Source organism: Aquarana catesbeiana, linkage group LG11 (genome assembly GCF_042186555.1).
Source record: "Aquarana catesbeiana isolate 2022-GZ linkage group LG11, ASM4218655v1, whole genome shotgun sequence".
Taxonomy (NCBI): Eukaryota; Metazoa; Chordata; class Amphibia; order Anura; family Ranidae; genus Aquarana; species Aquarana catesbeiana.
In genome coordinates, this window is record NC_133334.1 from 219,830,500 (window position 1) to 219,842,499 (window position 12,000).

Sequence of the window (12,000 nt, forward strand, 5' to 3'; positions counted from 1 at the left end):
TCTATCTTACATTTTAATACACTGTACACTTTAATATCGGTAAAAATGTAATAAATATATGTACAATAAGTTCTATTTTTCTGGGTTTGCTGCGTTTGAGCCTAAATGTGATTCTTGTGCTATCTGTTTCTTGAATTATGGTGAATAATGAGCATTACCGATTGTGGTGATGACGGTTCCCGCAAAGAAGAAGCAACTCCCAATGTCCCACTGTGAGGTAACGTTGGTGCCATTTACTGCAATATCAGCTCCAGAACCCAGGGCTTCTTTCACCTGCTGTAGAGCCAAACAGTCACTTAACTGTGCAAGCCATCATTTCCTTTTCCCCACAATATATATCATATATCACCTTAAAGAAGAGCCAAACTAAAACATAAACAACTGAAATGTACTAATGACACACATCAGCTGCGTAGTTTCAGAAAATCCTACTTTATCAAAGAAGGGGTTACCGTGCTCTATATTGAAAATCTGGCATTCAAATAATAAAAAAGACTTAAATATCAGATATGATATGCATTATTGCTTAGCCCTCATTCACATTGAAGCGATTGGTCAATCGATTTGACAAATCGCTTGCAGCCTATTGTCGGCAATAGCACCGTTCTAATCAGTGTGGCGTCGCACTGGTTTGCAAAAGTAGCTCCTGCACTACTTTTGCCGATTTTGGGTGCGACTTCAATACCTGTGCATTAAGTCGCACAGATATCTTTCAAGTCGCACCCGAGGTCGCATAGGCTTCAGATGAAGTCGCACGATTTCAAAGCCATGTTCAATGTGAACGAGGGCTCTATATAGTCACACTAGAAAAATTGATTTGCAAACACACAAGCATCAGTTCACGAAAGTATACAGCATTTTTATTACCATATGTTCTTTCTTTCTTTATAATTATTTTTTTTTTTCAAATTAGTCAAGTTTTAATGAACACATCGCACATGTTGTTGCTTCTTAAATTATATGTTTAGCCAAATCTTACTTTTTTTCCTTTTTTTTTTTGATAGAGCTAGGGAGGGTTAGACTCTGTCAACTGTTTTTTTTCCTGCTGTGTCCCTGTTTGGTAGAATTTCTCAATTTCTGTCCTGATGAAATCATACAAATGGACAGACAACATTAACATTTGACAAGGTTTCTAACCCATCCTCATTATAAAAAAAAAAATAAAATACTGTTAGCTTACGTTCCATGTAAATCTCTTTAATATTTAGCAAACGTAAGGTCTTCCTATACATCAAATTACAGCAACGAGTTACATTTTGACTTTCATCAGGTTAGAGCAGGGGTAGGCAACCTGGGGCCCTCCAGCAGTTGCAGAACTACAAGTCCCATCATGCCTCTGGCTTTTTTTAATACATAGCTTTTTTTAAATGTTTTTTTATTATGGATTACGTAGCAGGAAGGGCTAGGGATCTCCAAACTACGGCCCTCCAGCTGTTGCTGAACTACACGTCCCATGAGGCATTGTAAAACTCTGACATTCACAGACATGACTAGGCATGATGGGAATTGCGGTTCCTGAACAGCTGGAGGGCCATAGTTTGGAGAGCTCAACAAACAAATGAAGGTGGGAACACCCGAATCTTCCAGGTGGATGAGAACATAGTCAGAAATTAAAGTGGAGAGACTCCAGTGTTAGGGTCCATTTACCAACCTTTGATGATCGTGGCTGGATGCAAACAGAATGCGCCCAGCCACGATCACAGTAGGTAATGGCTATGCGAACAGTTAAGAATGGCCACCGTTAGCCTGTCATTACATTGTACAGGCTGAGCGGCCACAGCTATTCACACATATCTGTCATTCCAGATGGAAAAATCAGCATATTCTTGCCCTTGGAAATCCCAGGGTGTACTAATTGCTTGTGTGAATGGGCCTTTAGAGCACCCAAGACATGTAAGAAAAAAAAGGTTCAATCAACCCAACAGGGTCTACCAATAACTTAAATATCACTTTTTGTTGGACTGACCCTTTAAATAAAAAATTAATAAAGTAGGGATGCCAAGCCCTATAGCGTAACATAGGATCAAACTAGATGTTACTTTAAAGGATGCATGGAATATTAAAATCTTATACAAGACAGTGTTGATTCTGATAACAACCAATTAGATACTTAAAGATGTATTAAACCCTAAAATAAAAATATAATCTTACCAATCCTTAGATTTTCACCTGCTGTGCCTGCTAGTAAGTCTGTTAATTTTCAGTTTTCTTTAAAGCAGAACTAAACCCATCAATTTAATGGTTTAAAAAAAAAACAAAAAAAAAAAACGTTGTATTCCCAGCATCCGACTGCCTCTTGGGGCTATCAGAAAGGATTTTTTTTCTTCCCGCACGAACAACCTGGATCAAGCTTAAGGCTTAATGTACACGGGGCGTTTTACAACCTCTCCTGAACGATCTAACTTGACAGATAGTAACTGACGTTTAAAAACGTCCGTTTTGCCACATTTGCGTTTAGAAGCATTTTTTTTTCAAACAGTCAAAAATTTAAATAGCCTGTAAATGGAACACGGCTAAATGCGGGTTACTGCGTTTACACACATTTAAAAGCTGGTACAGGCATTTGGCGTTTCAAATACCTCTGAACATCCATCCTGAATGCATATTTTTGCTTTAAAAAGAAATGACTATAAACGCCTCTGTGTACATGTACTGATAAGATAACAGAGGAGAGTTCAGGGGCAGCTGAAAAAAACACCCAACTGCTCTTAAACGTCCGTTTACCAGCAGCAGTGTATATGAAGCCTTATTGTTTTTGTTTCTTTTTGCCTTCTTCTGGTTCAGCTCTGGGTATAGCATTGTGTACATTGAGGTTTTCAATTTGTGTGTGTGTGTTTCTCTGTGGGTTGAACTGAGTGGACTTGTGTCTTTTTTTCAGCTAGACTAACTATGTAACTATGCCAGGAATGCTAATTGTCACATTTGCTTGTGCTCCCAACAAAACTGTCAAACCATCAAATGGTTGGTGTCATAATTGATCACATGTTCAGCACCATGGCAGTTGCAGATCTACAGGGGGCTGCAATGGCAGCTTCCTTGGCTGAAAAGGATAGGAGGGCTTAGTTCCCCTTTAAGACAAGCTGTTCAGCATAAGTGTCAGTTAGAAGGTTTAACTCGCCATTTAAAGTGGTGGTAAACTTTTGGGGGAAAAAAAAAGTTTCCTCCTACAAGGCAATATAATAATGTGCTAGTATGCACCGCATACTAGCACATTATGAAAGACTTACCTTGAAATGAAGCCTTCCAGCAGTGCGCTGTCACCGCTGCAGAGGCTTCCATCTTCACCCGGTCTTCCTAACGCTTGAATGGCCGAACTGTGATAACGTTATACGTGCGCGTGGGAGTCTTGGCCACGGCACACAGCTCTGGAGGAACGACACAGGTATGCCGATACTTCAGAGCACATGCGCCAGTGACGCCACCGGCTGCTGCTCGCTAGAATATCTCCTAAACGGTGCACGACCTCTAGGTAGAAATCTAATTCAGGAGTTTACTTCCACTTTAAGCCTGACAAGTGTGCTTACAATGGCCATCTTTTATTCATTCATTTAAAAAAAAAAAGTTGCTTGAACTGCTTAAAAGTGTTATCTGGAGTTTGGCTTTATTTGTTAGTCAAGTCTATCTATATCTACTAGTGCATCTATCACTACCCTCTCCCCAAATTGACAATGCTGCTGTCGAAAGGTGTCTCTGTTGCTCCTCTGTCCAGACTGCATACCCCTTAAGAAATGAAGAAAGAACTGCGCTAAACCAAATAAAATAATAAATGCAATGAAGTGACCAAAGCAGCTGACACACAAACAAACCAAGTCCACTAAGTATACAAAAAACCAAAGTGCAGCGCTAGGAGTATCCAGTATATACTAGAAACATATGTGAAAAACATATGTGAAAAACTTTTATGTATATCGATTTTATCCAATAAATCCCATTTTTTTTTACACTATGTGGAGCTTCTTTTTTTTCTTTTTCCATGGCCCTATTTTGAACTGCTGTCTTTGGATTTTCTTGGTCCGGAATTAGAGGACGTATGCAGGAGCTGTTCGACTTCCACCTGTGATCATCGCTTCCTTTCGGTGACCGTGGCCTGTGGGATACCATCCGGCTGGATATCACGGGAGATCATCCTCTTATGCCTATTTGACGCACTGCTATACAGTATGTGCATCCTACGGATCCGGTAAGGGTATCCATTTATACTCATTGGAGATCTATGTGCTGTGGTATCTGCTGTCGCCTTCCTATTTGAGTGCACACACGCCTCCCAGCGTCTACTGTTACCCTCCGTTTGGAGAAGACACCTTTCTTTACCTCACATGTTATGGACTTTCACTATTTGCTGTCCTGGTTTTTTATTTAGACACTCCAATTAAAGCAGGGCTTTTGCCTGGCTTTTCACATTTGATGGTGTTATATGTATATGTTCAATAATTATTTTATTTGTTTTTCACATATGTGTCTAGTATATACTGGATACTCCTAACGCTGCACTTTGGTTTTTTGGATACCCCTTAAGACAGGGAGTGTGTTACTTGCAGGATCAGCAAGTGAAAATAAAGGACAAAAGCCTAAAATAAGGAAACCAATGCAGTCATGACATTTAATGATTGGTAAGCTGCAATATATTACATTTATGTTTTTGGGTTTAATACCGCTTTAATTTTTACCTTGACTAAAAAAAATCACTGGAGCCTGATTGGTTGTTATAGTAAACAGATAATCAATGTTATTGCTTTATTCAGTTTAATCATGCACAGTACATTTTTAAAACACCCAAGCATCAAAATGAAAATCAAAACCATGTAACTAACTTATAGGATAGGCAAACAACAATAATACTTTTATATAACTATATCTATATATAAAATACTTACAGTGGGGAAAATAATTATTTGATCCCCTGCAGATTTTGTAAGTTTCCCCAAAGTCATGGAGTGGCCTAGCCAGTCTCCAGACCTTAATCCTATAGAAAATTTATGGAGGAAGATGAAACTTCGAGTTGCCAATCCACTAGGGTGCCCACGTGTCCTGGATCGCCTGGGACTGTCTCGCAATTTACATCTCTGTCCCAGGTCCCGGGTGCCTTCATTACAGGACAATACAGTGTCCCGAAATGAAATAGAGGACACACAGCCAGTGGCAGCCACCCTAACTGATCACCGGCGGAACTGGTTGCTAGGGCCGCCCCACTTGGCGTCTAGCAACCAGTGACATCACACACACAGGATCTCAGAGTGAGGCCGGGTCGGGAGCGAGGCCCGTGTTAGTGCTCATAAGCATGGTGTCCGACTGTCCGCTCGCTCCGGTGCAGTACGTGGCTTGACTATAAAGTCCATAGCCAAGCCATGTACTGGACCGGAGTGAGCGGGCACCATGCTCATGAGCGCCATTGCAGTTACCTGATCTGCTATGGCAATAGTTACACCTTTGGAAGGATGAATACATTTTTAAACATAGGTAGAAAGCATGTAAGCAGGAGGTGCTTAGTTTTTATACTGTATCTGCAACCACCCCTATGGACATATATTTTTGGTGCTGGGTTGCCTTTTCCTGTTACCCAAAAGCTCAGTTCATGGCTCAAATATTGCCCTGGCAGTTGACAATGAAGGAACAGACAAGGAGAAGTGTTTTGCTTTATAGAGTCATTAGTGATATCATGAGTGACAGCACAGTATGAAACCATACTTATCCTTTGATTGGTTGAAGCTGTAGCAGAAAATAATCCACCTGCCCACTACCAACAGTGACTGGACGGTGGTTAGGGACCACCTGACATAGCTATAGACCACTGCTGGCCTGCAGCCAGCAGTGTGAAAAACACTAATCTAGGAGTATATAGATGTTCCTGACTAACTATTTTAACCACATTCTTACTAGGCACTTAAACCCCCTTCCTGCCCAGGCCAATTTTCATTGCTGTCACACTTTAAATTACAATTGCGCAATTATGCTACACTGTACCCATATGAAATTTTTATAAATTTTATCACAAAAATAGAGCTTTCTGTTGGTGGTATTTAATCACCACTGGGGTTTTTATTTTTTGCTAAACAATAAAAAATAAGTCCGAAAATGTTGAAAAAAAACACAGTTTTCATAGTTTGTTCTAAAATTTTGCAAACAGGTCATTTTCTCCTTCATTGATGTGCGCTGCTGAGGCTACACTGATGGGGACTGATAGGTGACACTGATAGGTTCCAAACATTGGAATACAAAATGTATCAAGAATCATATTTTTTGGGTAGGCGGGGGGGGGTCCCTGAATGGCAGTTGGGAAATGTGGTCACTCTACTGCCCCGTACACACGGTCGGACTTTGTTCGGACATTCCGACAACAAAATCCTAGGATTTTTTCCGACGGATGTTGGCTCAAACTTGTCTTGCATACATACGGTCACACAAAGTTGTCGGAAAATCCGATCGTTCTGAACGCGGTGACGTAAAACACGTACGTCGGGACTATAAACGGGGCAGTGGCCAATAGCTTTCATCTCTTTATTTATTCTGAGCATGCGTGGCACTTTGTCCGTCGGATTTGTGTACACACGATCGGAAATTCCGACAACGGATTTTGTTGTCGGAAAATTTTATCTCCTGCTCTCCAACTTTGTGTGTCGGAAAATCCGATGGAAAATGTCCGATGGAGCCCACACACGGTCGGAATTTCCGACAACACGCTCCGATCGGACATTTTCCATCGGAAAATCCGACCGTGTGTACGGAGCATACAAGCGACAGCAAAGAACCCTTAAGGATTTAGAGAAGATCTGTACAGAAGAGTGGACCACAATCCCTCCTGAGATGTGTGCAAACCTGGTAACCAACTACAATAGACGCCTTACCTCTGTGCTTGCCAACAAGGGTTTCTCCACCAAGTACCAAGTCATGTTGTGCTTGGGGATCGAATACTTTTTACTCATTGAACTGCAAATCAATTTATAACATTTGTGTTATGTGTTTTTTTTCAGGATTTTTGGTTGATATTCTGTCTATATCATTTAAAAGACACCTGATGAAAATAATAGACCCTTTATTTCTTTGTAAGTGGGCAAACTTACAAAATCTGCAGGGGATCAAATAATTATTTTCCCCACTGTATGTATACACAGTATTCCCCTTTCATTCTATATTTTGTCCAAGTTAAATACATTCATACAGTCCAAGCAGCAAAGTAATTTGCCTGAAAAAAAACTGATATAATGCAGATTGCAGTAAAATGTGTCTGCAACAGATGATGTTGTCAAACTCATTGAATGACTCAAAGATATGAATGGTGCACAGTCAATCTATACACATTTGTTTCCGAAGAGGAGTGGCTTTGGCTTACACACAACATTGCACTGGACTGCAGCCTGCCACATCATCTAAGAATGACTGGACCTTTTTTATATTTCTCCTTTATAAATTAGGTAAAAGTGTCACTGCTTTCTTACAGTATATTATGTTTATGTCATTTTGCATAGTTACAGACACTAAAAGTGCCATTATTCAACTGTTCAGTTATCCGTACAAATAACAGTGTTTTTCTTTCTGTATGGATTTTTAATTTAGAATAAACATTACTATTAAACAACTATAAAGTATATTCAGACCTGAATCTTTAGAATACTCCAATAAGAGAAATAGGTGTGTCAGAGGAACAGGGCTGGGCTGCTTTGTTTTTGGGTGTTTCCCGTGAGCTCAAAATTTTAAAAAATCTCCCATACAAACATAAATTCTTGTTAGAATACGTTTGTAGGGCTTCTAAAAGAGTGATTTCCCTTGTATTGGCAGCTGACAACATTTGAAGTTGAGGGATAGAGACTTAAATATCAAACCGTTAGGTATAGAAGATATGAACACATCAGCATGTGAATGAAAAATTGTCATATTTGCCTCCATTGTCCCCCAAAGCATGTGTAGGACAAGCATGTCTATCAGACCTGATCTTCACGATGGATGCCCAAGTCTTCTATAGACCAGGTTGACTACAATCGAGAAAAGGTCTGCGTTGTTCCAATCTAGCATTATACCGAAGGCTTTAGTTAGGACCTCATCATAGTACATAGTGGTTTGCGATGAATCACTGACATGGATAAATGTATTGGAAAGCCTTGATTAGAGTGTATTTGCCATTAGAAACAGTAGGCCTATGCCTGTCAGCAGTGGAAGGGACAGAGGAAACTTTTCCACATAGATATAGGCAAGAAACTTTCCTACCATCATCAAAAATATAGATGTATGTAGGGTCATCTCTTTTACACAGAACATTTTCTTGTTCTATTGGTCTTAACCTGGCCAAGAATTAAATATATATATATATATATATATATATATATATATATATATATATATATATATATATCTATATCTATAGATCTATAGATATAGATATATATATATATATATACACGTGTATATATATTTATCTATATAGATATATATCTATATAGATATATATAGATATATATCTATATAGATCTATAGATATAGATCTATATATAGATCTATATCTAGATATAGATATAGATATATCTATATCTATTTATATACACAGGCGGTCCCCTAGTTGCAAACATCCGACTTACAAACGACTCCTACTTACAAACGGAGGGAGACAACAGAAAGTGAGAGGAAATCTACCCTTAGGAAGGGAAATTCACACCTGTAAAAGTTATTATGGGCAAAAAGGTGTCTCCACTGAAGCTTTATCATCAAGGCTTGTTTCCACAACAACCCAAAATTTTCAAAACCCAATTGTCATTAGGAAAGAAAGTGAGGTGAAACCTTCTGAACAGGGGCACAGACAGCAAAACAACTATACAAAAAGCTTAAAAATAGTCTTTTTGGCAGGAGCTACACTTAAAAAATGTACCTTACAAACAGATTCAACTTAGGAACAAACCTACAAACCCTATCTTGTTTGTAACCCGGGAACCCCCTGTATATATATATATATATATATATATATATATATATACACATTATTTTTCATACTATTCCATTACAGGTTAAGTCCAATAGGTCAAATAGAACAAGAAAATGTTCTGTGTGATGCTTTCAGTGTCAATGTTTGTGTGTCTACAGTGATGGCAATCCAGTCCTTGCCATGATCCTGACTCCACCCTGTTTAGTGACAATGCTAAACACAGAGGAGTATGAATATGGGCCCGCATGAAAGATTTATCCTTGCATGTCCTGCAGACAATGCTATAAGTGTTACTAAAGAACAAAGCATAGTCAAAACATGAGTGTTACTAAATAATGCAAAGGGAGCGTGTCCAAATTACATTCTGGCTATACAATTCCAACCAATTTTCTCTTACCGATTATGAGGTAAGAGGATGAAGTCAACCATAGAACAGTCATGTTTTTTAAGCTTGTATAACTAAAATTAATGTGTTCCTTTTGATATATTTTGTATGTATGGCTAAAGAAGAGTTTTAATTTTGAAACAATTCAGTTCTAGTCTCCAGCATCTTGGAAATGTTTTATTTTTTATTTTTACCACGTTGCTGTAATCTTTTTTTTTTCTTTGCAAGCTCTACGGTTAAGATAGACCATATTATCTTAAAATCTGCATATCCAGAATATTGAGACTGTGGAATACTAAAACTGGTGCACTCAAAATCTGGGGCAGCTGTGCGTGGTAGCCAATCAGCTTCTAACTTCAGCTTGTTCAATTAAGCTTTGACAATAAGACCTGGAAGCTTATTGGTTTCTATGAAGAGCTTCACCAGATTGTGAACGCTCAAATTTTAGTAAATAACCCCCACTATCTCTATTTACTATGTTTTAGCAACTGAAAGACAGATAAATATTGAAACTTTCTTTACTTTATACAACCCCCCCCCCCACACACACACACACACACACACACACATACACACCTCTGTTGCCTGCATAATATATTACAGTCAATACTTGTTGCTACATTAAGATTGCAGAGCACACTTTTTCCACAGGAGTCTACGGCCTTAATTTAATATGGCAGAGTGAAGAGCAACACTGTACAATTACCAAAGGACTTCAGTTCAAGTTCACCTTTCATCAGTTCAGGTCAACCCAAACAATGAAAGATGACTGCTCTATATTTGTTTGCATATAGCCATTTTGCCATTATATGTCTAGTAAACTAAGCATTCCTACAAATTTCTACGAATCCAAATGTTGTCATTCTATGTCTATTGCTCACCAACACGAACTTGTCCAGGGAATCCTCCTTAATACAGAAGTTTTCTGCAAGGAACTCATTTCGGTGTCTTGTAAGTAGGTCCTGCTGTATAGCCTCAAAGGGTTGTTCAAGCATCTGGAAGACCACCGCTCCTGTAACCAGGTAGCCCAGCACTAAACCAAACAACGCCAACACAGTCTTCTTCTTCATGACGTTTTTGCTGGCTACTACTACCTCCTCAGCTTCTATTTGATCTCCAAGTAATATGGAATCTTGGGAGGAGCAGGATAGTGGGTACAGGAAGCCGCTAGCAAGTGGTCCTACTGGGGAGCGACAAGACACTAGAAGAAAAAAAGAAAACAAGGAGGTTTCATATGAGCAAAAACTTGGCAATAGCAACTACATAAACATAACTTAATTTAGTAGTCTAACCTATGTCAAGTTAATTAGAGTAACTACTGAATGGTCAGTATATTAGTACATAAAATTAACTACGTTATCTACAATTGTAGCAATTAATACTAATATCTGTCTGAAAAGGATAAATGCATCAATAGGTACTCATCTATTCTATCAAAGTAGTTTGAAAGTTAGTAAATATGATATAACCTAATTCACAAATACTCAGATGAATTGGTATGTTTTATCATTTTTTTAATGCAGCATTATTGTACAGAAGGCATTTTATATATTACATGTATGCATACAAAGTGTTTACTTTTACAGCTAGAATTAAATGAAAACAAATATTTTTAGGTTCTCAATGCTTCAAGGGCATGGTTAAATCTAATCTGACAAGTTTATGGGATCATTGTAAATCTGCACTTTAATAAAGCCTTGATATATAGCATCCAAGTTTCACAAACAGCTTCACCTGTATTGATTTTCCAGCGTTTACTGGAATCATGAAACTAGAAGCAATTATACATATTGGTTAATTAACTTAAGATAAAAAATACACAATATATATATATATATATATATATATATATATATATATATATATATATATATATATACACAGATTTCTACCATTATAGTAACTGCGTTTCCACATTTAATGAAAACTGTTTTAGTTTCCTCAAAAATAATTTTCATAATCCCTAGTCGGACTCATCCTCAAATTTGACATAATATACCATGCACATATAAAACAGTGTATAAACAAAAATATAAAAGAGATATATTTCAGAAAACTATACAATCTTATATTCCTGGATGAAAAGAGACATATTGCATATACAAATGACTATAGGAGCATCTTCAAGTAAAAGAATGTAAGCTTCCTAAGTAAGGGTTCTTGAGTCTTACTACTTACCGGGGCCACGTCCTAGAACAAGTATGATAAAATATATAGGGTATAATGAGCATACAGGTAGACACTAACACACTCAGACAGGTATGCCCCCCCCCCCCACAGCAGGGCCTGCAGTTCAGCCTGTGCTGTAGATGTCCTAAGGAGAGTGATACCCACCACACTGATTCCTCCCTCCTATCCACACACTGCATGGGCGTGGAAATTAGGACTGAATAAGAGAGAGGGAGTCATACAGATATAGGCACTGAGACAGAAGGAGGGGAAGGTAAATGAGGCTGGATAGCAATGAGAGATGGAAAAATAAGGATTGCAAAAGCATGCTGCAAATTGAAAGGCACAAGCAGAAGGATGCAGATGCAGAGCATTATTATGACACAGGAAAATAATCATCAGGATACAATGAGGTATCACAAAAGAGATGCAAAAGATAATGCATACATTAACCACTGTTTTGCCAGTGGTAAAGAGACCTGCTCCACTTACCAGCAGTTGTGCGGACGCACGGCTTCTCACTTCTGCTTATTCTGCA

General features: G+C 38.4%; 1 protein-coding gene across 2 annotated transcripts in view; it reads right to left on the reverse strand.

The window, feature by feature from the left end:
- Window positions 1–11,742, reverse strand: part of KCNK4 (potassium two pore domain channel subfamily K member 4) — a 74,873-nt gene extending 63,131 nt beyond the window's left edge. Inside the window, exons 1-3 of one of the 2 annotated variants that reach the window (XM_073605348.1) lie at window positions 11,628–11,742; window positions 10,175–10,494; window positions 159–276 (exon numbers count right to left, since the gene is read on the reverse strand). In XM_073605348.1, the coding sequence (XP_073461449.1) occupies window positions 159–276; window positions 10,175–10,363 (307 nt within the window). In that variant the 5' untranslated portion in view covers window positions 10,364–10,494; window positions 11,628–11,742. Of the gene's footprint in view, window positions 1–158; window positions 277–10,174; window positions 10,495–11,471; window positions 11,604–11,627 lie in introns of those variants that run through there. The other variant, XM_073605347.1, reaches the window with a different exon arrangement.
- Window positions 11,743–12,000: the final 258 nt, after the last annotated feature.